This window comes from Micromys minutus (assembly GCF_963924665.1).
Source record: "Micromys minutus genome assembly, chromosome: 1".
NCBI lineage: Eukaryota > Metazoa > Chordata > Mammalia > Rodentia > Muridae > Micromys > Micromys minutus.
In genome coordinates, this window is record NC_137969.1 from 223,901,153 (window position 1) to 223,926,874 (window position 25,722).

At 44.0% G+C, this 25,722-nt stretch overlaps 2 protein-coding genes across 5 annotated transcripts; one reads left to right on the top strand and one right to left on the bottom strand.

The window, feature by feature from the left end:
- Positions 1-44: 44 nt before the first annotated feature.
- PIGH (phosphatidylinositol glycan anchor biosynthesis class H) lies at positions 45-11,628 on the bottom strand. 4 transcript variants are annotated; one of them, XM_080919496.1, is made up of 5 exons: positions 11,426-11,628; positions 5,709-5,918; positions 3,565-3,648; positions 3,428-3,485; positions 45-2,466 (listed from the first exon to the last, which is right to left on the bottom strand). In XM_080919496.1, the coding sequence occupies exons 1-4, from the start codon at positions 11,603-11,605 to the stop codon at positions 3,447-3,449; spliced, it is 513 nt and encodes a 170-aa protein (XP_080775622.1). In that variant the 5' UTR covers positions 11,606-11,628; the 3' UTR covers positions 45-2,466; positions 3,428-3,446. The 4 variants fall into 4 exon arrangements, with proteins under 4 accessions (XP_080775622.1, XP_080775621.1, XP_080775623.1 ...); XM_080919495.1 differs by lacking the exon at positions 3,428-3,485 and having other exon boundaries at positions 47-2,466; positions 3,565-3,645; XM_080919494.1 differs by lacking the exon at positions 3,428-3,485 and having other exon boundaries at positions 49-2,466.
- Positions 11,629-14,615: 2,987 nt separating this feature from the next.
- Positions 14,616-15,065, top strand: LOC308423169 (NADH dehydrogenase [ubiquinone] 1 beta subcomplex subunit 8, mitochondrial-like; the record flags this gene model as incomplete). Its single annotated transcript, XM_080919807.1, has 1 exon — positions 14,616-15,065. One exon carries the CDS (start codon positions 14,616-14,618, stop codon positions 15,063-15,065), a length of 450 nt encoding a protein of 149 aa, XP_080775933.1.
- Between the last annotated feature and the right edge of the window lie 10,657 nt (positions 15,066-25,722).

The following is a 25,722-nucleotide window of genomic DNA, read 5'->3' on the forward strand; positions in this document are numbered from 1 at the left end:
TGCCACGGCCCTCCTGGGGCAGCAGCTCAACTCTTTGCAGGATGCCACAGTATTCCTGTTAAGATTAAGCCTTTTCTCTTACACTGGACTAGCACGGGCTGGGAAAGAGCCTGTGTCATTTTCAAGCCCAACAAGGCTCAGTGAAGGCTGTGTTCACTATGAAGGACGAGGTGGTCATCATCTCCCCGCCCTCTCAAAGACCAAGCATGTGAATTTTGCTTGTTGCTGCTCTAAGAGGCCACCAGAAACAAGATGTCAGGAACACTAAACACCCTTCCATTCTTGGAAGGCCTGCATTGCTCACTGAGACTTTTGGTAGATGGCTTCTCCAAATTAGTTGGAAACACAGGACATGTATATGATATTTGCTCTAGTAGTATGTAGGAGAAAGTTTCTTTCAGATTTGCCTTCCTGAGAATACTCTAATCCCTCTCAACTCAAACCTTGTAATTGATTTTGATAAAGATGATCTTTACCTTTCCCCCACAAAATAATAATAATAATAAAAGTTCATACTTTGGTTTTCCAACATATAAAAAATAAGCTTTATTGTCTTACTATTTTTCAGTAACATGGACTAGGGGATAGGAAGAAATCAAGAAATAAGCCTTTAACCCAACAATGTGTGTGTTGTGTACCACAAGAAACTGCAAGGCCAAAACTTAGTTTGTCCGAATGAATGCCTCAGCTGCTGTAATCTTTCATCCTTTGACCTGACAAGCCTGACTTTAAAAGGGCACAAGAGTCTGCCCCTTAAAAGAGCTTGACTTGCAAGCCAGGCAGCTTTATAACCATTTCTGTTTGTACTCCAACTCCCACCCCAGAATTTGGGGTTCTAGTGGAGACAGGTCTACCTCAAGTCACATCACTATAGGCTCCTGGACAGCTCCTTCAAGGCTAGGTGAGAGGCAGAGAATCCAGTTCTAGGTTTACATCCCAAGGGCCTTAAAGCCAGTAAGGATGAATGTAGTCTGCTCTCCGGTTGTTTTGTAAACAGAATTCCAACTAATGCAACTGTTTGTACTAGACTTGAAGGTCAGACTTGCTGCTGCTTTTTTTTTTTTTTTTCCTCTAGCTTTCTTTTTGAGACAGGGTTTCACTGTGCAGCCCTAGCTGTCCTGGAACTCCCTATGTAGGCTGGCCTAAAACTCAGAGATCTGACTGCCTCTGACTCTGCCTCCTGAGCACTGCCTTGTTCAGCTCCTTTTCTCCTTCCTGAACTTTAGAATCTAAGGAACCACCTTGGAAACAAAGGCTTCTGTAAACTGGCTTCTTCATCCTGTAATGTGACAGTCTCATGTCTGGGAACCAACATGTAATCTCTCACTTTTCATCTAAGCCCTCTTAGCCAAACAGCTTTTGAGCAATAGCAACTATTAAGTAACAGAAAGGTACTAATATGCTTGACATCTGTGGCTGAAATGTTATGTATCATGTTCGTCAATAAAAAAACTGTCAGCGAACCAGACAATAACTGTGTGTTATGCATATTTATTTATCTTGGGTCTCATCAACATAGCCCAGGCTGGCCTCAAACTTTCAATCCTCCTGTTGACACTTTTTTTTTTTTAAAGTACAGAATAGAGTTTATTCAGAGCATGGGGAGAGTTAAGAGGGTAGTAGAGGCAGAGAGAGTAGAGAAGTAGAGGCAGCCATGAGTACGTGGAAAGGGGGGAAATGGAATGGGGAGAGGAGGGGTGGTGGGGGGGGAGAGCAAGAGCCTGTTGACACCTTCTGAGAACTGGGATTACAGGCATCCACACCATCCCTAGTTAAATTGTGGATTAAGGAGTCACCACCCTGCACAGATCATAGGAGCTAGGTGGACAGAGGCTAGCCCTTTGTAAGGCATTTTATTCCTGCTAATTCATATATAAAAATGTGACTTATTTTCCCCTAAGTTTTAGGTAAGAGTCTTTACAGATGGAATATTTTTCTTGTGAACTCTGGTACCAGTCTTAATACTTTTTAGATTTTAACACAAACATGAAGGCACTTAAATTTTTCAGTGTTCTTTTTGGATAATACTTTTGTTTGGTGTGGGGAAATCCTCACTATGTAGCCCAGAACGGCCTTAAACTCAAAGATCACCTGCTTCTACCTCTTAAGTGCTGGGACTAAAGGCATGTGCCACTATGACTGGCCTTCTTTTGACTTTGATAAGTAATATAGATAAAACCAATACTGGGAACATTATGATACATCATGAACATAAATCAAGTTCCAGCCCCTCCTCTGTGGTTCTGAGATCTCCTCATCCATTCTGATTCCTAGGACCGTGTCCTGATGGATTTTACAGTACAGAAAGTAAAACAGCCGCTGTGGCTTAGAGTCCTCTCCATGAAGACAATACTGGCCTTTGAATGCTGAGACTCATAGGCTTGTTGATGTGGCTTTCTGGTGTGCCAGAATCTCCTGGCAGCTTCTGTATATTTCAATCAAGCAGTCCAACCGGGGCTTGGCACTCTGAATTCCAAAGAGGAGAAATGCAGAGTCAAGGAGCATATAAGAAGAATCCACCTGCACCCTCAACCTCTCACATACACCGTGGGCTCTAAATAGCAGCTGTGAGCTAAGAGACTCAGGTTGAGTGGAGGAGTACCCTGCCAGGAGGTCTCCAAATCCGGCCTTTGTGTGTGGGTGTGTGGGAGATAAAAAGATGTTTTTGTTTTGTTTGGGTCAGTTTGGTTTCTAGAAAAGGTTTCTCTGTGCAGCCCTGGCTGTCCTGTAAGTTTGTAAACCAGGCTGCCTCAAACTCAGATCTGCCTGCCTCTGCCTCCTGAGTGCTGGGATTACAAGCATGCAAAATACAGCTTTTAGCCTGACAAAATTATATGACAGTGAGACAGACCATCTCAAAAAATGTTACAAGTTGTGAAATAAGCCTCAGAGACAAGATGGGCAGTTTAATATGTACATTCTAAAATTACATTATTATAAAATGTAATACAAATAAAATTAAAAGACAAGCCACAGAATAGGAAAAATGTATGAAGAACCTCCATTTAATAAATATGTACTATTTAAAATATTACAAAATTATTACAAATACAAAACTGATCTATAGGTTCTAGTCATAGAGCTGAGAAAACTGATAATTTACAATGAGGGGTCCCAGGCATGTTCCACCATAGTGGTTTTTATTGTAAGATCAAGACAGAAGATAATCTAGACATTATTTAAAATTGTCAATAGAACAACTAAATAAGCTGATATTTCAATATAATGGAATAAAATATAATTTAAGTATAATGGCTGTGATAGAAATATTATATATTACATGATATATATGTAAAAATACCCTCAACCTTAAGATATCAATATAAAATTATAAATTAACAGACCTGAAATAAAAGAATGTGATTTGTAGGCAGAAGTGGTTATATGATTAGTAACTGTCTTCTCTAAAAATCTAAAAAAAAAATACCTTTTACTCAAATTGGTTGTCAGATACGGCTAGTACTCTGGCAACAGAAGTTCATGTCCTACCAAACAGAAGACTTAGGGTAAGCAGAAAGAGAAAAGGCAGGGTTTCACAGAAGAAAGGGGGAGCACGGTGCTCACCTGGAAGACAGGAACTACCTGAGATATCTCATGTGGTTTCCCTGGATCCTTCAGTAAAATGCAGAGGTAGTAAATGACCTTCTGCTGTAAGACAAGAAACCAGACAGAGACCTCAGTGAAACTCATCCTGTTCCTTTTCTCTTCAGGGGAAGATTAAAAAGTGCTTTTCATACAGTGTCTCTTACATAGTGAAATATCTGACAACTTCTGAAGTAGAAGAAAATTATATTTTTTCCAGGGGGTGGTGGTGGTGGCAGTACACACTTTTAATCCTAGCACTCAGGAGGCAGAGGCAGGGGGATCTCTATGAGTTTGAGGACAGCCTGGTCTACAGAGTGAGTTCCATGTTGGCCAAGGATACACAGTGAAACCCTATCTAAAAACAAAACAACCCAAGAGAAAGGAATTTTCAGCTCTTATTTTTATTTTATTTTTTTTAAAGATCTATTTTTTATATATGAGTACACTGTAGCTGTCTTCAGACACACCAGAAGAGAGCATCCATCAGATCCCATTACAGATGGCTGTGAGCCTCCATGTGGTTTGGGAATTGAACTCAGGACCTCTGGAAGAGCAGTCAGTGCTCTTAACCACTGAGCCATCTCTCTAGCCCTCTTATTTTTATTTTATATATAAAAATTATTTTCATTTTATTGTTTTTTTGTTTTTGTTTTTTTGTTGTGTTTTTTGAGATAGGATCTAATTAAGTAGTCCTGGCTAGCCTGGAACTCCCTTTGTAGACCAGGCTGGACTCATTCAGAGAGTTCCACCTGCCTCTGCCTCCCAAGTGCTAGGATGAAGTTCCACCATGGCAGCAAGAGATCACTGTATTGTAATGTGTGCACAAACAGAAACATCAAAGCTGGTTAAGGTAGTTACTCCAACTATATACAATCAGAATGGCCACTCCGAAGCCAGAGCCTCACTCAGGGTTTTATACTTTATCACCTACACCTGTATGTCATGTATCCACTACAAAACAAGCAAAGACACGACAGAGTTGAAACTAGAACAGCAATTAGCTTTGACTTCCTTCACAACTTCATGTGTCCATTTGCCTGCATTTTGTCCTTTAAAAGACCACCCGCCTCCAAAAAGAAAAAAAAAAAAAAAAAAAACCAAGTATGTTCCTGTGAACCAAAGGTCCCACCAACCAGAACCAAGGCAGGTGGCTGCTTGAGACTGGGTTAGATATTAGACCTTGGCAACATAGTAAGCCCACATTTCCTAGAGGAAGAAAGCGATAAGTAAACAAAAAGGTGTCTGCATTTGAGCTCTGAAATAAAAGTAAAATGGTGACTCTATCCATGATAATCGGTTATGTCTACCGAATGGTTTACATATTTGCTACGTTTTTTAATGGAGTATACTCCTACTTATAAAAAGAGCCAGGCTTGGTGACATATGTCTTTAATCCCAGCACTCAGGAGGCAGAAGCAGGTAGATTTCTGAGTTTGAGACCAGCCAGGTTTACAAAGTAAGTTCCAGATCAGCTAGAATCTCACAATGAGACCCTGTCTCAAAAACAAAAAAAAAAGAGTAGAGGCAGGCAGCTCAGCAGGTAAGTGCCTGCTGTTCTTCCACAGGACCAGAGTTCAGTACCTAGCACTCATGCAGTGTAGCTCTCAACCACCTGTGACACCACTTTCAGGGGATCTGACATCCTCTTCTGGCCTCAGCAGGATAGAGATTCAGGAGGATGGGAAGTTCAGTGCCAGCATAAGCTACACAGTGAGACCCTGACTCAGTTCCCTGGAAAGCAGCACGCAGTTCACTTGGCAGCAACCTCAAGCATCTTGTGTTTATTACATATCATCATGGGTTGTCTGAGTGACTAAACCATCTAGGTGTAAGCATGTGTTGTGATGTCTGTACAATCAGGGAACTCATGAACAATGCATTCCTTGCAGCATAGCCCATCCCTGAGGAAAGCATGACTACAAAGAAACATTTCTTTCCATGTAAGTTTCTCTTCTACACTTCACAGGCATGCCAGCCAAAAACCTCCTTGTACTGGAGCGGAGGCACCTTAAGTTTAGTTCTGTAACAATGACTGTTTTATTAGGACTCAGTTTAGGTCCCAGCACAACCAATGGTCTGACTGCTTCCTCTGGAGAGCCCAGAAACACCACCTAGATGCTTACCATGTAAATAGCCTCATTAATGATAATATCCTTGACCTTATCCATCTCTATGAAGGTGGTACTTTCTTTACCCGATGCATAGGAAGAAGTCATCTGGATGCCAAGTGAGTCAATGATTAGTAGAGTCTCTTGATCAATCTTCACAAAATGGAGGTAGCCAAGCAGGCCTAAGATGGTGATGAAGATGGCAGCAGAGAGGATCATGCTATTCTGCAGAGAAAACCAGACGCAGGCAGTAAGATCACCAAATGCTTCTCTGCATAAACTATGCTATTCAGCAAGTTATCTGGACAATGAGGGAAAAGGCCTCTGCTCTGGTGCCTCTGCTGTGAGGTGAACAGATGAGGGAACATGCATGAAGGGGAAATCATCTTCACTTGAGTTCCTAAACTGTCAGAGAGGCACGTAGTGAAAAGGGATCCAGACTACTAATAGGTCCAGAAAGCTCCCAGCAAAACATCTGCCGTAACATCCATCAGAAATTTTTCTTCCCAAAATTATGATGTCAGGGCCCAGTGCTCCCTCTCATACTTCCCTGCAAAACATAGAGCACAAAATTACAGACAGAGCAACAGTGAAGAGCTGAGCACAGTAGCGGATACTTTACTGATCAGTCCTTGACTGATGAAGAACCACCTGTTTTTTTTTTTTTTTTTTTTCTAATAGAACTTGAAATGAATTGTGATTGGATCAGAAGTGGTCACATGCTGCAATGAGATGTGATGGCCAGAGAGCTATAGAGAAGAGGCCAATTTATCAATTGTGTTCTTAAAAAGGTGACTAGAAAGAAGACTGGTGACAGGAAAGTGGGAAGAAAGATTAAGATTAAAGCATACAGGAATAGCATCTACAGCAGGACTTAACTGGCACAGAGGTCATTTATTAGAGGTTAGTGCTTTCTGATGGGTGCAGTCTCCCACCAAAACAGCTAGGCTGAGGACTAGGACACTGAGAGGAGCCAGGGCCAAAGAGGAGCCAGTTCAAAGACTTGAACTCTGGAATCTTTGAACTTCACTTCTTTCTGTGTTAATAAAGTCCTTTATCATTTTAATCTCCTTTGGTTCTCGGTTACAGCTGTGACTAAAATGATTGTTAAGGGTAAAAGTGGTAGGCAGACTGAGTATGTCCTTGCTGGTAGAGCATTTGTCTAGCATGAACAAGGTCCTGTTTGATCTCACACACATGCATGAACGCACAATGTTACACATGCCCTTGTGTCTAACGCACATTTATAACCTTTTAACACTTCTGAACTGAACTGTGGGACATTTTGTTTTGTTTCTTTCATTTGGTCTCTCACACCCTTTTAGTCCCCTGACTCTCCACAAGAAAAGGGAATCACATGCCTAGCATCTTAGGTTCCTATTCCTGTGACAGAACATTATGACCAAGAGCAACATGAAGAGGAGAGTGTTTATTTCAGCTTACATTTCCACACTGAAGTCCATTGGCATCACTGAGGGAAGTCAGGACAGGAACCTGGAGGCAGGAGCTGATGCAGAGGCCATGGAGGGATGGATGAAGCTTACTGGCTTGCTCCTCATGGCTTGCTCAGCCTGCTTGTTTACACCATTGCGAGATGGCCTACCCACATCAACCATCAATCAAAAAAATGTACCACAGGCTTCCCATGAGGCAATCTGGTGGAGACACTTTCTCAACTGAGATTTTCTTTTCCTAAATGACTCTAGTTTATGCTGTTGACATAAAAACTAACTAGCACAGAGAGAATGGATAAAATTCAGTAATTTTGGAGCACATTCACTGAAGCCAAGAATGGTCTTGCTCGTTGTATGGATCAGTTCCCCTTTAACCTGACTCTAGCTACACTCCTCTAAGCATTTAATACCTTGGCATTTGTCTTTAATAGATTTGGGTTGCCCAAGCATTCAGGAATTGTGCTGAGTTAGCTTAAGAGAGGGCACCACATGTACCACATAAGATCATGATGCCATCTCTTAAGGTTTCCACATTTTGTTTCGTTTTTTTTTTTTTTTTAAATCCATAGGAGAGCATATCAAACCTAAACTGTATCACCTACCTTCTGCAGTGGTCTTAATTGAACAGGTGTGATGTGTACACTTTTAATACCTGTACTTAGGTAGAGGCAGATGGGTCTCTGTGATCCAGGCCAAAGGTATATATAGTAAACCTGTCTCAAAACAAATAAACCAGCCAGGCATGGTGGCACACATCTTTAGTCCCAGCACTCAGGTGGGAGAGGCAGGTGGATCTCTTGAGTTCAAGGCCTGGTCTACAGATTGAGTTCCAGAACAGCCAGGGCTACACAGAAAAACTATTAATCAAAAAAAAAAAAAAAAAAAAAAACGGGTTGGAGAAATGGCTCAGAGGTTAAGAGCACTGACTGCTCTTCCAGAGGTCCTGACTCAATGCCCATCAACCACATGATGGCTCACAACCATCTGTAATGGGATTTGATGCCCTCTTCTGGTGTGTCTGAAGAGAACAACAGTATACTCATATACATAAAATAAATAAATCTTTAAAAACAAACAAACAAACACCAAAGCAAAAGCAACAAAAAACAAACCATGAATCTTAACAAGTGAGTTCAGACACAAACCTTTGCTCACCCACTTTGAGCAAAGAATGGTTTTTAACATTTTTTTACAAGGTTGAAGGAAGAACAAAAAACAGGTGCAGCAGCTCACATTAATCCAAGAACCCAGGAGGCAGAGGCAGGTGGAGCTGGACTGAGCTCTAGGCCAGACAAGACTATACAGGCTACACAGTGAGACCCTCTCCTACAAACAACAAATAACAAAAACCAGGCCAAAGAGATGGCTCTGTAGTTAAGAGCACTAGCTCTTCTTCCAGAGGGTCTGAGTTCAAGTTCTAGCAACCACATGGAGGTTCACAACTGTCTATAACTCCAGTTCCAGGGGACATGACACACACTTCTCACCTCCTTGGGCACTAGGCATGTATGTGGTGCACATATGGGCAAGACACCCCCACATAACATAAAATTTAAATAATAAAAGGACAAAAGAATGGGACAGATCCACAAAGCCTAAAATACTAATTTGGCCTTTTTAAAGAAAAAGCTTGCTGACTTCTGCTAAGATAATTATTTCTGGCTGATAAATAGGAGTCAGAACTGGGCCTCTGCTGACCCAGAAACATCTACTTTCAGATAATTAACTTCAGGTGTAGAGCAGTGTCTTGTAGTCAGTCCAAACTGAATAAGCACTACGGAAGAAAGCCAAGATAAAGCAGCCCTCTACAGCTTTGTTAGATGCAAGACTGATAGGGGAAAAAGGTCTAGAATACTGTGTTACTAACTATAAGTGTCAAGTGGAAGAGAAAGGGAAGAGGGGAGGAGGGAAGGAAGGAGGAGGAAAGAGGATGGAAAGGGAAAAAGAAGAGAGGGCGACAGAGAGATAGGACACACAGCCCGTCTATGAAGACTTCCAGGGGAGCAGAAAAGGCAGTGCACACTGACTGATACACTCCGCTGAAGGGGCTAATGCACTGCAGATCAGAATAATGTCACCAAAACGGACCAAAGCAGGGGGATGACAGGTGGAAGATCAGGGAATACTTAGGGAATTTTACACTGCAGCCTCTGTTAGGATAATCTGCCTCAAAGTCCAAAACTCTAAGGGTGCACACTACTCACCTGAGCCCGGGTTAAGCCACACACCTGAGAGTTCTTCCCACTCCAGATGTTCATTACCTTTGTGAATGATTTCCAATACAACTTTTGCACACAGCGCCCTGGGGATGTCGTGGAGTAATGTAAGGGAGCACAGTGACTTCTGCACTTGGGGGACATTTGAGTGTGCATGTACAGTAGGGAACTGACAGGACAGCTCTGAGCTGGGAGTGGTGCACACACCTGTAATACCAGCCCTTCACAGGGGCTGAGACAGGAGGATGCAGTTTGAGGACAGGCTAAACTACATAGCAAGACCCTGTACCTCTAAACAAACCAACACATAACAAATGCAACTGCCTGTGACCTGCAAGACAGAAGTATAACGAAAAGAGGTTTCAAAGTCAGGCAGCTCCAGTTTGGAAGCCCAGGTCTGTCACTTTATCAATGTCAAGACCATTGAATTATTACTCTTGATGAACATCTTCCCCTAAGGTTGAATTAAGAAATTCACCAAAACAGATGGTATTCTGGGTATTTAATAAATACCTGTTCCTGCTTCAAGATAACTAACTGCACAGGTATCTGAAACATAGGCTGGCATTAACATTCAAGAGGGCATGGTGATATATCCCTTTAATAAAAGCACTCGGGAGGCAGTAACAAGTGAGTCCCTGTGAGTTCCAGGCCAGCCTGGTTTATACAGTGAGTTCAAGAACAGTTGGAGCTACATTGTGAAGCCCCAACACTTGTTCCCTCCCCCCCAAAATGATAAAAATCCAATTATATTACAAATTTGGGGGAAGGACTAAGTCAGTTTAATAACTTCAACTGACCTGTGAAGAAAGTTTTAAATATAAGTTGGTAAAAATTAGGAGTCTTTTTAAAATACTACTTATTTGTGTTTGGTTTGATTTTTGAGACAGGGTTTTACAGTGTAGCCCTGGTTTGTTCTGGAGCTGGTAATAGAGACTGATGTAGACCAAGCTAGCCCTGAATTCACAGAGATGCTCCTTCCTCTACTTCCCTAGTGCTGGGATTAAAGGTAGGCACCACACACCAGCCCACACTATTTATTTACTTATTGTGTAGAGGCCGGAGGACAACTATTTGAATCTGTCCTTTCCTTCCATCATGTGGGTTCTGGGGAGTCACCTTAGGTGGTCTGGTTTGGTCTTTACCTGCTGAGTCATTTCCCAGGCCCTAAATTAGGAGACTAAATTTCATCTATGTTATCAAATTATTATGCTCAGCCATACACTTTGATGGCATAAAAGTGATTGGACCAGGTGTGATGATCGTACTAGGGAAGCAGGGGCAGACTCAACATAGAGCCAGCCAGAACTACATATACTGAGACCCTGCCAAAATAGCAGTAGTAGTAGTAGAAAAAGAAAAAAGCTAAGGAATAGTTTGCATCAATATGCAAATTACAGAAATAAACAATTCTGGTGTACTTAGCTCTATTAAGCCACTCCTGGAATAATGTGTTCATTCCAGAGCTACACAGGGAGTTAAAACTAAAACTCATCCTGAACAAGGGCCAGTTGGATGATTCTTTTTACTTGGAAACTGTCACAAAATAGCAGCATTTGACCTTCACAATATTTCGAATTATTATTTTCATCTTAGATATGTTTAAAAATGAGGCTTAAGGGGAAAAAAAGTCTAGAAACTGAGCACAGAAAACACTCGTGTCTTAAATCTGGCAATGCCTTAGAAAATGCACTTAAATTGGGGAAGGTTTGGGAGAGAGGAGTGGCCTTGAGAAACATATTAGGAGATATCAGAGTGTACAGCTGTTGAGGCAAAAACCTTTCTGGAATTCTGTCGCTCGCCTGCTATCCGCTGGTAATGGTACCCTGTAAGGGGTGATGGAGGAGGATGCTCTGAGTTCTCTGAGAAGACGTGTTCTATGAATGAGCAGGGCAAGTAGTCCACTGTGGCAGAACTTCCAAAAGCACACATTTCCTGGGGAGGGAGGACAGTACTGCTGCAGGACGGCATCCCTGATTTAGGGAGTCCCCACACTCCGGGACCCAAGGGTCAGCCCCAAGACGTTTGCAAGCTGGCTAGGACGCCAAGCGCCGGCCTTTACCTCGCACAGGGTGAAGAGCCCGTAGGCCGCCAGCCACACCGCGCTGGTGACAGCGGTGAGCGAGCACAGCGAAAGCCGAGCCGAGCTGAGGCCGAATTCGCGGCAGTACGGTGCATAGTAGCGGCGCCGCAGGGCCAGGCGGCTGCCGCAGATATCCGAGAAGCTCTTCTCGTCCTCCATGGCCGCACACGCCGGCCGCTCGCGCCGCTCTAGCCCACCCGGAGGCTCGCAGTCTCGCTGGCTCCGGACCTTTCCGGAAGCAGCTCAACCCTGCCCGCCACACGCTCGGCGCAGCCGTAGTCCCTCCCCCAGAGCAAGGCTAGGGCTTGGAGTAGTTCTTTCTGTTCGTCCTTAGCCAAAACTCCCAGAATCGCGGCACCAGTTTTGGACAGATTAAGATCTCTGTTCACTCGACTGACTCATCTATATTGTTACGCCAGAATGATACCCCCCCCCCAAAATGGTCTGCAGATATATTCACTCATTCATTCACACATTCATTTCCCTGGGAAGGGATTTTAGGTACTGAAGATTCCTGTCCCCACATAGTTTCTTTTCTAGTAGGGAAAAAAAAAATATAGATGTAACTTAAGTAGTATCATTGTCAAAAACATTCAAACCAGCAGAGAGGAACTGGGCAGCTTTAAGTAAAAGTCTTCATCACTAAACCTACAAGGACCACACTGTTCTGTGGGGGAGTTGGGGAAGAAAATCTCCAGAAAGACAGACCAGGAAAAATCAAAACTTGGAGGCTAAACCGGGGTTCGGTCACAGAATCAAAAAAAAAAAAAAAAACTAGAGAGGCTAGTATGCACGGGAAAAGCAGGTAGGCAGAAGACTCAGTTTTGGATTGGGCAGATGGCTCAGCTGTTTGTTAATCCTAAGGATGGGAGGAGAAAGACCACTACCCAAATCATCCTGGCCAAATTAATTAAAGCAAGCTTTTAAAATTCGCATACACGGTCTGCCTCCTCCGGAGATGGGGTTCAGCTTTGGATGTGAAGACAGGCTTTTATAGCTCAGGGGTAAAAAAGTTTCCACACAGGGGATTTGTCTGGCAAATGGGGTCACAGAAGCAGAACATAAGCATAGCAAGTAAGTTCCTTCTGGAACAAAGCCACACGGTTGCAAAGATGAGCCCAACAAGGTGGTCATATAACCCTTTGAAGCAAAGATAAAGTTGCAAGATAATCATAAACAACTTTTTGAAACAAAGACGTGGTTACACTCCTGGAGCAGGCTGAGTAGTTAAGGTTATGGGTGGGGCATAGCTCAATCCTTGAAAAACAGGTTTAATCATAAACAAGAATGAACCTAGTTTGTCTTTACTATAAGACAGCTTTGAAGCCTAATCTGGAGGCAGGCTAGTTCTTCAAGTACTTATTAACATGATTGAGGGAACAGTGGTTGGGAAAACCACTACTGGACCCTCTTGGCCACACTTTCTAAGGTTTTGGTTAAAAGAACCAGGCCATATGTTTGCACAGATAGAGGACAACTGTGGCAGCTCATAGAAGTAATCGTACTTCTGATGGTGGGTGATATTTATTTCTACGGTTGAATTTATTCTTCTGATGATGGGTGATTATTTATTTCTACTACTGAATTTATTCTTAGAACCTGAGGCACTATAAATATGAACAACGGAGAAACAAATGTAATCAAATAATTCCACCGACGACATCACAGACTCAGACTGGGTTCTTAAAATCTTTTTTATGGAGCTCTTGTTTTAGTATTTGCTTACACTTAGATTTCGTAGTTCTAATACTGTGTTATGAGCCTTCCAGAGGGTTCTGCAGGTAAAGCGACCTGCCTCCAAGGCTGAAATACCTGAGTTCAGTTCATGGAACCCACGTGGTAGAAGGAGAGAACCAACTCCCACAAGTTGTCTTCTGATTGCCACATGCTCACTAGCCTGTGCCCACACAAATAAATACATAGATAAATAAATAATTTTATAAAAGAATGCCGCCTTATAGCTTTTATTCTATTTGAGTTTGGTGGAAAGGTAGTTTGAAACAAGATTCACTCTATCACCCAACCTGGCCTTCACCTTGTGATCCTTCAGCCTCAGCTTTTTCTGAAATGGTGGGTATATGTTAATGGTCCACATGAAAATGGCTTTTTATGTATACAATGGCTTTATATAGGTGATCATGTATATAAAGCCCAATTAAGAATCCTTACTAGACAGTGACCATGAGCAGCCTCAGAAGGACTCTTGGCCCTAAAGCTTATGTGTGTAGCATTTTTAAAGGCAGACCCCATGATGACATCAGTGTAGGTCAGAGAACTGGTAACAACTGCTTGAGCTATATATTCAGGTTATGCATTTGGACCATGGTCAGGGTCATGGTGGGTCCTGAATGTGTTGCCAAGCCAAACACGACTGTTCACATATAATATAAGGGAGCAAACATAAAATGGAGTTAGGGTCAGATCAGGACAAGATGGTATTGTCTTAATCACTTCTATTAAGCAATTTAAGATATATGTAAGCATCCTAGTTACTTTTCTATTGTTGTGACAAAATACCATGAGCAAGGCAAGTTATAAAAGAAAGTATTTAATTGTGGCTCACAGTTTCAGAGGGTTAAAGTTCATGACCATCATGGAGGGGAGCATGGTAGCAGGCAGACAGACATAGCACTGCTGTAGTAGTTGAGAACTTACATCTGATCAATTATCACAAGGGAGAGAGAGAACCAAATGGAACGGTGAGGGCTTCTGAAACTTCAAAGCCAGGCCCCAGAGATACATCTTCAACAAAGCCACACACCTACTAATCCTTCCCAAATAGTTCCACCTGCACGTATTCAAACATATGAATCTGTGGGAAACCATTCTCATTCACACCACCACAGTAAGAAAAGTCTAACATCTATTTATTCTCACTGTTGGTTTTGTTAATGTCAATTTCATTTAAATTTAGATTTTTCTCGTTTCTCAGAGGTGTGTATACATGTGTGTGCATGCGTGCACATTTGTGAGGGAGATTGAACTTAGACCCTCAAGCAGGCTGGTGTTTTGTTTTGTTTTGTTTTGTTTGGTGGTGTTTGTTTTGGGAATATAGGATTAAGAAAGCTGTGGCCTGGTGCAGGGTGAACATCGGAGAAGGTGAAGATGGCAGTGGACCTGGGCTGCGGCCCTGGGAGTCTGGTGGCTGCAAAGGACAGCCTGCGGCGTGATGCCACTGGAAGCATGGGAAGCCTTTCACATGACCAAGGACATGGTGCTGGGGTCATATCTTAGGACCCCAGAAGAATGGGCCGCGGCTGCCAAGAAGTATAACATGCGTATGGAAGACTACGAGCCGTACCCAGATGATGGCATGGGGTCTGGTGACTACCCAATGCTTCCTAACCGCTCACAGTATGAGAGGGATCCGTGGTATGAATGGGACCTCCCAGACCTCAGGCTGAACTGGGGTGAACTGATGCACTGGGACCTAGACATGTACATCAGGAATCGTGTGGACACATCTCCTACACCTGTTTCCTGGGATGTCATGTTTAAACATCTCTTCGGCTTTGTGGCTTTTATGGTTTTCATGTTCTGGGTAGAGGACATATTCCCTTCCTACCACCAGCCTGTGGGTCCGAAGCAGTACCCTTACAATAATATGTGCCTGGAGTGAGAAGGTGATCCTACCAAAGAACCTGAGCCGGTGGTTCACTGTGAGATCTGAGGAGGCTTGTTGGGCTTTTGTGCCTTCTAAACAGGACTCCCTCGTTCCTAGAGGTCTAACCTTAATGAAATCCCTAATAAAGCTCAGTGCTGTGGTGAAAGGAAGAAAGGAAGGAAGGAAGGAAGGAAGGAAGGAAGGAAGGAAGGAAGGAAGCTGTGGCCTTCTTTATGTCTGTTATGTCAAGGTTCTTCTGCCACTGTTGTGTCAAAGAAACAGGTCCCCACGACATTATCACCAGGTAGAGATAGAAAGAAGTCCAGCCCCTCACTTGACCTCTACTGATGCCAGGTTGGAAAGGTGGTGTTTGTACTCAGTGGCGGGAGTTGGAAGGCCAGGCAACCTGCCTGTTCTCTGGGGTATGAAAATCCTTGCTATCCCCTAGTGGTTTGGCAGATCCTTAGCCCCGTGAAAGTAAAGTTTGGGTCTCTCAGCCTTTGCTGACAGCTAAAAGTGAGAACCACGCTTTTTCCTGTGGTATTTGGCAGGAGTCGTTATTGTCTGAAGCTTTCTCTCTTCCTAGGCTGCTCCTTTGTTTGTGCTTTGGCAGGGGAGGCAGGTTTTCCTTTGTGCGTCTTGTGCCCGTGCATATACTGATGTCACCACATTGCTCTTTCTCTTGCACCTGGTTTGAGATACACAAGGAAACCCATGGAATGATCCACTCTGCCACTCCTCAGGCCCAGAATTCATAGCCAGTCTGCAGGGGTGAAAGGGTGTAATGTTTTTCCAGTTATCTGTTACATACTTTCAACATCACAGGATATACATTACCATTTCAAAACGTCATAGTGAAGAAATACTAGACCAAAGCAAGACCAAAAACCAGCTGGGAAAACTCCACACTCTGCATCTCTGTGTCTGATGTTCAACTCCTTTCAGCTTTGTTGACTGCAACACAATTCTTTCTCTTGGGTTGGCTCTGCTCCCTATCAGCAGCTTTCCTCAGCAGGTATCCCATGGCTCTGGCATCTCGAACATGTTGGAGTCTCCAAGGCAACTTCAACTCCTTAGTTTCTTGTTCCAGTGTCTGGGACCCACACATGAGCTTCTGGATTCCTCCAAAATGCTTGAGTCACTTCTCCAGCTCTGCCCTTTGTAGCACTCTAGACTCTGGCTGACTCCACTCCACTATTGCTGCTGTTCTTGGTGGTCATCCCATGGTATTGGCATCTCCAGTGTGTTGGGGTCTTCTGCTTCAACAAGGCTACATGTTCATCAACAGCCTCTCATAGGCTCTCTTCATTTTGCCAAGCCTCAACTTCTTTGCATGACCCCTTTGGTCCTGGGCCTTCAACTGCCACTGAGGCTGCACCTTCACCAATGGTCTTCCATGGCCTCTCACAGTGCCGAGCCTCAGCTGCTCTCCATGATCCCTTCATTCCTTCAAAACCAGCACCACCTGGGTGACTCTTACACATTACCAAGTCCAGCTGCAGCACAAGGTACAATCTTGGCTATCTCAGGAACACGGCTTCTTGGTGCTCTCAGAAAACACTTCCCAGAAGATTTCACCTCAGTGATTCTGGTCCCTATTTAATCACTGCTAAACTTTTGGCTCCAGCTGACCAGCATTAATTGTCTCAGTAACCTCTTCCATTCTTGACTCTAAAGCCAAAGCCACAAGGCCAAAGGTACCAAGTTCTGCTGCTTGCTGGGACTAGAACGTGGCCCCTTGGTTCAATCACATCTTCACTAGCTTTCTGTTTTCTATAGTTCCTTTCACTGTCTAAGCTTGTCTGTCCTTGAACTTGCTCTGTGAACTGACCTTGAACTCAGATATCTCACTGCTTCTGTGTCCTGAGTGCTAAGATTAAAACCATGTCCCTCCACACCTGGACATAAGCTTTTCTTTAATCCCTCTCCCCAAAATCTTTATAAGCATGGCCGCTACACCTGAAAATCCAGATCAAAAGTCTGTGTCTTCCAGCCTCAGGATTTGGATCACACGTGTAATCTCAATTTTTGGGTTGTAGTTCACTTTATATATAGTCAGGTTGACAACTGAGAATAGCCATTACAATCCATCCCTTGTGAACAGACATGCAATTATATCTCCTATGTCCAAATGAAAGCAGTAACCAACCAGGTCATGATAACACCTAACATGTCTTTTTTGTCCAACTGCAAGTTTAAACACATTTAGCTGGATGGGATCTTACCTGGAAGCCACCACACCCTTAATTACCTTTAATATCTTTGAACACCAGATCTAGTTCCATTCCACTTCCTGGTGCCCCTTTAATCTTTGAACCACACATTTTGTATTTTTCCTTTCTCAGTTTGCTACCTATGATCAAAAGGCTCTTCATAAGAGTGAATTACAGAACAGAGTCTATACTACAGTGTTTTGAGATTTCCTTTGTCAATACAATTAATCTTTTAAAATCTTTTTAGCCCCAAGCAAACTCTCCAGACAAGGGCAAAAAGCAGCTACATTTTTCCACCAAAATATCACAAGAAGAGTCTCTAGGCTACATACTAAAGTTTTTCACCATCACCCTCAACACCACTGTCTTCCATGCTTCTGATAGGATGGCCCATTAAACGCCACCTAAAGCACTACACCGCTTTCCAAGGGTCCAGAAACCACATTCCTACAAACAAGGTGGTCAGGTCTATCACAGCAATACCCTACTCAGGAGGCAAAGGCAGGCAGATCTCTGAGGGCTCAAGGCCATACATCCTTGTCTACAATTGAGTTCCAGGACAGCTGGGACCACACAGAAAGACCCTGTCTCACACAAAACTAACACACGAAAACAGTGGATGTTGAAGAGATGGCTCAGCCTGAGCCAGCATGAAGATCAGCATGAGGACCAGAATTCAGATCCACAGCTTGCTGGGTGGGCATGATGGTCCACTTACAACTCCAGAATGCCAGAGACCAGGAATCACCAGAGCAGACTGACTACCCACACTGGTCAAGTTGGAGAACTCCAGATCCAGGTGGGAGATCCTTTGTCTATCTATTAGGTGGAAAACGGTGAGAAAAACACCTGACATTAACATGGGGATTCTACAAACACATGCACACATACCAGCTCCAGCTCACCTGCACACACACTTATGTACATACATATTCACCACACACTCAGGGTGCTGGAGAAGGCCAGGGGTGGGAAGAGGAAAAAAAAAGAAAGTGCAGAAAGTAGAGCTCTTTTCTGTGGAGTCACAACCCCCCCTTGTGGCCATCCACAGTAGTGACACTAGATAGCTTTAATTTGATTCAAGGAACGTCTGGCTTTTGTGTGGAAGGTTTATCTCCCTCTGTGATATCAGGATGTCTTTCATTTTTATACACTAAAATGCTAGGTTTCCTTTTGGTTTCTTTGTGGTTTTGGTTGGCTAATTGCTTTTTTGCGGTTCTGAGAGTTGAACTCAGGGATTTGTGCTTGCTAAGCGAGTTATCTACTGCTGAGTGACAGCTCCAGCCTTTACAAGCTTTTAAACCACATAAACCAAAGTTATAGGAAAGTTTATATAAAAAGATGAACTTAGCCAGGCTTGGTGGCTCACACCTGAAATCCCAGCACTAGGGAGGTGGAGGCAGTTAGGGCCATGAGTTCAAGGTCAGTCTGAACTATGTAGTGAGGCTGCCTCAAAAAATAAAAGCCCAAACAGACAAAAGAAAGAGTGTGTCTAAAGAGTGGAGTGTCCACCAGAGAAGACTCCTGAGACACAGGCTTAAGCCAATAGAAAGTCTTTATTAGCTGGCTGGTGACTACATAGAGTGTTCAGGATTCCCACATAACCCTGAGCCTTTCTTAGGGTGAACTTTTAAACACAAAAACCATATCCTAAGGTGACATACCTCAGTTATTAAAAACCATCACAAAGCAGGAGTACAGAAGCCAAAAGCAAAATTAGTACACTTAGAGACTTTGATGGGCTTGGTCTCTGCTTTCATACTGGCAGATAGTACAGTCTCCCTGCTGGGTTTTATGGACCAAATAGCACTTTGATCACCGAGTCAGTTGGGCTAAGGTCTGGCGGCTGTCACAGCTCGGCCATGAGTAACTTTCTGGATACCCAGATGAAAACATATAATGACAGAAGAGTGGGTGTTCTTCACTTGAGTGGAAAACCACTGGTGCAAGTAAATAAACAGACAAACAACGTCAGTTCTTTCTGGTGCTGACTCAATCCTGTCCCAGTCAGGAAATGGTTCCTTCTTATGTTGTGTGCATGAGTGATGGCCTGCGTGTGTATGTGTTCCGTGTGCATGCCTGATGTCTCCGAAGGCCAGAAGAAGGTGTCAGCGCCCCTGGAACTCAAGGTGTAAATAAATGCACCCTGTGGTGGTGGAGACCTAATGAAGAGCAGGATGTGTTCTTAACCAGTGTTGCTGCTAAGTTCCAGAATGGAGGTGCTACAGAGTCCAAGGCTCAGGGACTGTGATAGACCATTTCTTTGGGTCCTCCTTTCTTTAAGATGTATTTATTTTTATTTTTATTTTAGGTGCATACGCTGCCTTATATTTGCCTGGCTGCCCATGGACATCAGAAGATCCCCTAAAACTGGAATTACAAACTGTCCTGGGTACTAGGAACTGAACCCAGGTCCTCTGCAAGAGCAATGTGATAGTTTGTACATGATTGGCCCAGAGACGGGCACTATTAGGAAGTGTGGCCTTGTTGGAGTTAGTGTGTCACTGTGGGCATGGGCTTAAGACCCTCACCTTAGCTGCCTGGAAGTCAGTCTTCCACTAGCAGCCTTCAGATGAAAATGTAGAACTCTCAGCTTCTCCTGCACCATGTCTGCCTGGATGCTGCCATGTTCCTGCCTTGATGATACTGGACTGAACCTCTGAACCTGTAAGCCAGCTCCAATTAAATGTTGTCCTTTATAAGACTTGCCTTGGTCACAGTGTCTGTTCACAGCAGTAAAACCCTATGACAAGCAACCAGTGCTCTTAATGGATTCAGCCATTTCTAATACTACTAAACCTGGGGCCTGTTTCTTCTGCCATACTCTCAAAACACAAAACACACCTGCGCCTAAATGTAGCAGTGTGGGACAAGGACTCTCTCACATAACAACAAACAATTTAGTTCTGATATAATCTAGAAGTATGAAATCTCAGAAGTTGGCAATGGTGGTGCACACCATTAATTCCACCACTTGGGAGACAGAGGCAGGCAGATCATTGTGAATTCAAGGCCAGAGTGGTCTACAGAGCAAATTCCAGAACATAAAAGGACTACACAGAGAAACCCTACTTCAATCCACCACTCCCCTGACCATCACAAAAAAAAAAAAAAAAAATCCAGAAATCAGCTATAAGTTAATATTCCTTCAACCTCTTCCTGAGGCTGACTAATTTGTCACAGAAGCCCCCAGAACTCAGGGGGACAATTAAATTGTGTTTACTGGTTTATTATAAACAATAGTTTCATTCATGAAGAAATAACTTAACAAAAAAGGAAGATTTGCTATAAAAAGCAACATGGACAGCAAACAGAAGTACCCTCCTATTGGGAACTGGTTCTAATGCTTTGTCTTATTTTGGCTCCCAAAAGCGTCTGCTTCCAGATCATAGGGTCCCTGCCCCCAGCTGGCTTCAATTGATAATAAAGAATTGCTGTACAGCCATTCGCTGGGCAGGAAGACAGGGCAGGACTTTTAGATTGTGGGCAAGGGATGGAGAGAGGGGGAGAACAGAATCGCCCTGACTCAGGCTGAGGGATTAGATTTAAGAGCTGCAGGAGAGAAACCACCCAGCACCATAGGTGGAAAGGGAATACAACCCTATAGGGGAGCTGCCAAAAAGGTAATAGGGCAGCAAAGATAAAATATAGATTTAGAGGTTAGTTAAGCCAGGAATACTGAAGGTGTGTGCTAGCTGTGGGGAGGTTTGGCCCAATCATTGAGCTAGTCAAGGCATATCAAAACTAGCTGGCTAGCTGGGGTATGTGTGTCTTTTATTCGAGGATCCAGAGAGCTCTAGGGCAGGTGCAGCATGCTTGTGTGGTCCGCCCAGAGCCAAAGCTGTTTAACTAATTCACCGCTACACCCTCCCCCTTCCAGCCCTGATGCCCTCCCCCCTCCAGCCCTGCTGCCCTCCCCCTCCAGCCCTGCTGCCCTCCCCCATCCCTGCTGCCCTCCCCCCTCCAGCCCTGCTGCCCTCCCCCCTCCAGCCCTGCTGCCCTCCCCCTCCATCCCTGCTGCCCTCCCCCCTCCAGCCCTGCTGCCCTCCCCCTTCAGCCCTGCTGCCCTCCCCCCTCCAGCCCTGTTGCCCTCCCCCTCCAACCCTGCTGCCCTCCCCCCTCCAACCCTGCTGCCCTCCCCCTCCAACCCTGCTGCCCTTTCCCTTCAGCCCTGCTGCCCTCCCCCTCCAACCCTGTTGCCCTCCCCCTCCAGCCCTGCTGCCCTCCCTCTCCAGCCCTGCTGCCCTCCTCCTCCAGCCCTGATGCCCTCTCCCCTCCAGCCCTTCTGCTTTTAATGCTGGAGCTCTGGCAATGTGTTCAATGCCATGTTAGTTTTGGCTGTCAGAATGCACTGGAGCACATCTTTAAGCCCCAGTAAAGTCATAGAGAAAGTTTACTACTTTGAAACTATACAGTGACAAGATATGACAAGATGTACCTGGGAGAGATATAACCCATGAAGCCAGAATGAGATGTCCTCAAATGTGGTGAGAAATTCTATCAACACAATATTATCAACACAAAGACAAAAACTCATTAGTAGACAGGAAAAGCAACCTCACTTCTGTGTTGTGTTATTTTAAAAAACAAACAAAACAAACATATTTCCACCTGGTAATATTTTGTACTTTGATATCAGTATTTTCTTAATCTTTATTATTGTTTTGGTATTATTCCTATGATAGCTTTTCCTTTTCTTTTCTTCTTTTCATTCTTTTGTTTTGCCGGGGGTTTTTTGTTTTGTTTTGTTTTGTTTAAAAACAGGGTTTCTCTGTGTTGCCCTGACTGTCCTGGAACTTGCTCTGTAGACCAGGCTGGCCTCAAACTCACAGAGATCCACCTGCCTCTGACTCCTGAGTGCTGGGATCAGAGGCCTGTGATGGCACAACTCTGACAGCTTCTCTTACTCTAGCTTGGAGTACACAATTGTCTCCCAGTTTTGGAATGCTAAGGCACTGGTTGAGCGTTGCTGCTTTTGCTATTGTAGGGTGTATCCAACTGCCTGAATATACTTGTATTCTGCAACAACATTTTCTGACTAAACCCTGGGGACTGTGCTTCCCAGTGTGGACCCCAGGTCCCCTTGGCTCTTTCCTGTCACTCTTTTAGTCTGTTTTTCTAGCCCATCTCCATTCTTGTGTGACATCAACTGGTGTACAGAAACACTCTCCACCAGGGACCCCACAGCTACCAGTCACTCTTGGCTAGAACCCTGAGTGGGCAACAGCAACCAAAGAATGATCACCCACTGGAAGAGACCAGACCTAAGCCAGAAACACCTTAAAGCTTTAAGCCCAGATGCCTATATTCCAGTGCAGAAACACAAACACAAACACACAAGATAATACGCCTCCTCCAGAGGCCCCTAGGAAAGTAATTAGCTGAAGCATAAGACAAGGATTTCAAAAAGCAAGTATGAATGTGTTCAAGTCCTTAAAGAAGACATGGATAAATGCCTAAAGGAAGGCTTTGAAAACACAAAACAACAAACAGTTGAATGAAATAATAAAATGTATTCAAGTCATTAAAGTGGAATTAAGAACTAAAATCAATAAAGAAAACGTAACAAAACTAGATCTGAAAAACTGAGGGTGTCAAACAAAATTTTCAGAGATCAGGGCATCAATCAAGGGTCATCAGAGAAGCTTCTGGCAGGGGATTAATACTGAGACCACCACCGGACAATGTACAGGCAGTAAGAGGCAAACGTTGAAGCAGGATGTCTTTATCAAAACTCCTCCCCCAAGGCTCAGGCATCTATTTGAAAGAGGAGGAGAAAGGATGTTAAGAACCGGAGGTGACAGATGAATCCAGACATTGATTGATACACTTGAACTCACCGACACCAGGACAGCACATGTGCAAATCAGACAGGGCACAGCACTAAGAGGGTTTAGCTGACGCTAGGTCCCATCTCTAATCTCAAACCAAAATCCTATCTGAAATTGATTCCTGTTGGTACAAGGGAGTTTTCTCCAGTGGAGGGCCACAGAACACACTAGATTTATCAATCACACTCCAGGGCAGGCCCCAAACCCAGGAGTAGTTGGCCAACACAAAAGGATCTCCATGGTTTTGTGTGATTTTGTGTCTTAAAGTGTTGTTTCATAATTATAATGAGTGCTAAAAGTGCATTTGTATGCTTTAAGATCGGATGAGATAAATCATTAAAAAGAAAGCTGGACACTTGAAGGATTTTTAAAGTAATTTTGTCCTTTGGCTGGACGAGATGCTTCAGTGGTTAAGTATGCTTACTGCCCTTCCAGAAGACCCGAGTTCAGCTCTCAGCACCCATGTGAGGCCGCTGCCTGTAACTCCAGTTCCAGGGGCACTGATACCTTCTTCTGGCTTCCTTGTGTCCCCACACAAGTGTGATAAACACATATATACACATAAATAAAAAACTAAATAGTTTTCTTTAAAATGGTAAGGTTTTTTATTCCCAAGGTGTAGTATGACTGCCCAATTTTTTAAAAGATTTATTTATTTAATATATGTGAGTATACTGTAGCTGTCTTCAGACACACCAGAAGAGGACATTGGATCCCATTACAGATGGTTGTGAGTCACCATGTGGATGCTGGGAATTGAACTCAGGACCTCTGGAAGAGCAGCCAATGCTCTTAACCATTGAGCCGTCTCTCCAGCCCTTTTCCTTTTTTTTTAAATAAAAGATTTATTCATTTAATGTATATGAGTATACTGTTGATCTCTTCAGACACACCAGAAGAGAACGTTGAATTTCATTATAGACCAGTTGTGAGCCACCATGTGGTTGCTGGGAATTGAACTCAGGACCTCTGGAAGAGCAACCAATGCTCTTAATCACTGAGCCATCTCTCCAGCTCAACTGCCTTAATATAAAAGCATTAAATTCAGAGGAGTGGCTCAGGTGTTCCTCTGAAGGAGCAAAGAGAAGGGCTAGCTTATACAGAGGAATGTCTTGCCTGGGTTCACTCTCTCTGCTATGCATTGATTGGCTGGCATCGACTACAGGACTGGGTGGGAGGGAGAGGGTGAAGGGGGTTGGCTCAGAGGTAGAGCACTTGTGAAGCATGCTGGAGGCCTTGAGTTCCATCTCCTGCATCTCAGGGTGAAGAAAGAAAGTTGTGCACAGGTGACAGAAGGGACTTCCTGGAGGCTGTTTACCTTGGCAACGGGTACAGGAACATTCCCCGGGCTGCAAAGTTCAGTGTGTGATTAGTCCAGGAACATAGAGTACCTGGATGACCCCATCTGGAAGATAGCAACCAGACTTTATTTTGACCATCGGTCCAATTAGCCACGTGGGACCTTATTTGAAGATTTAAGATGTTTCTGAAGTGAATGCAAAAGGTGTGACACATGGGATCCAAAGTTTATTCTCAGACACTGAGCCAGCGATCTTTGTGGCTGTGCTGGCCAATGGTTAATATGTTTTTGCAATAGGCTCTCTGGTCTCTCCTAAAGGAACTGAGATATTTCTGATTATAAACCCTTAAACTTGTGACAACAGGCAGATGGTACCTGGATGGGGGTTGTGATGGTTTGCATGTGCCTGGCCCAGGGAGTGGCACTATTAGATGGTGTGGCCTTGTTGGAGGAAGTGTGTCACTCTGGGGGTGGGCTTGGAGACACTCCTCCTAGCTGCCTGAGGATGCTTAGTCTGTTCCTGGTTTTCGTTGGATGAAGATTTAGAACTCTCAGCTTCTCCTGCACCAAGCCTGCCTGGATGCTGCCATGCTCTTACCTTGATGATACTGGACTGAACCCCTGAACTTGTAAGCCAGCCCCAATTAAATGTTGTCCTTATAAGACTTGCCTTGGTCATGGTGTCTGTTCACAGCAATAAAACCCTAACTCAGACAGGGATTGTCCCAGTACTAAGGGGGCAATAAACTTAGAAGAACAAAAGCCCCAGTGGACTAAATGAACTTCTTGCCTAAAACAAAGCCCCAGGAGACTGGCACACTGCACACAAAATGGCTGCTGTGTATATTATGTGTCTGGAGTTTTTAGCCTCCTGCTGGCTGCTGAGACACAGGCCAGACACCAGTGTCCCTCAAAGGCAGTGATCAGAGAATGAGTTCTCTTAGGTTACTGTTAGCATTCTGTCTAAGTTCTGCCCCACAGTTACTTGGCAACAGCAGATATGCCTGACACTATAAAAGGAGCTGCTCGCCCCTCCTCTCTCGTTCTCTTGCTCTTGCCTTTCTGCCCCTAGTCTCTCCCCATTCCCTTCCCCCTCTCTTCACATGCTCTTGACAGGACTTTATTTCTCTACTCCTCTTCTTCCCTACTTCTCTTCTCTCTTTTTCTCCCCCTCTCTGCCCCTACTACCCTCTTAACTCTCCTCCCCATGCACTGAATAAACTTTATTCTATACTATACTGTCGTGTGGCTGGTCCCTCAGCGGGAAGGAATGCCTCAACATGGGCCCACCAGAGGCACCCCCTTCCCCCATACACGACTATACCTCC

Coding starts and splice junctions, on each gene's coding strand:
- PIGH (XM_080919494.1), bottom strand. CDS start 11,605: ATGGAGGACGAGAAGAGCTTCTCGGATATCTGCGGCAGCCGCCTGGCC. Junction 3,649..5,708: donor TTAATGAGGCTATTTACATG/GTAAGCATCTAG, acceptor CTTGTCTTACAG/CAGAAGGTCATTTACTACCT. Junction 2,467..3,564: donor AGGTAGTTCCTGTCTTCCAG/GTGAGCACCGTG, acceptor TTTGGAATTCAG/AGTGCCAAGCCCCGGTTGGA.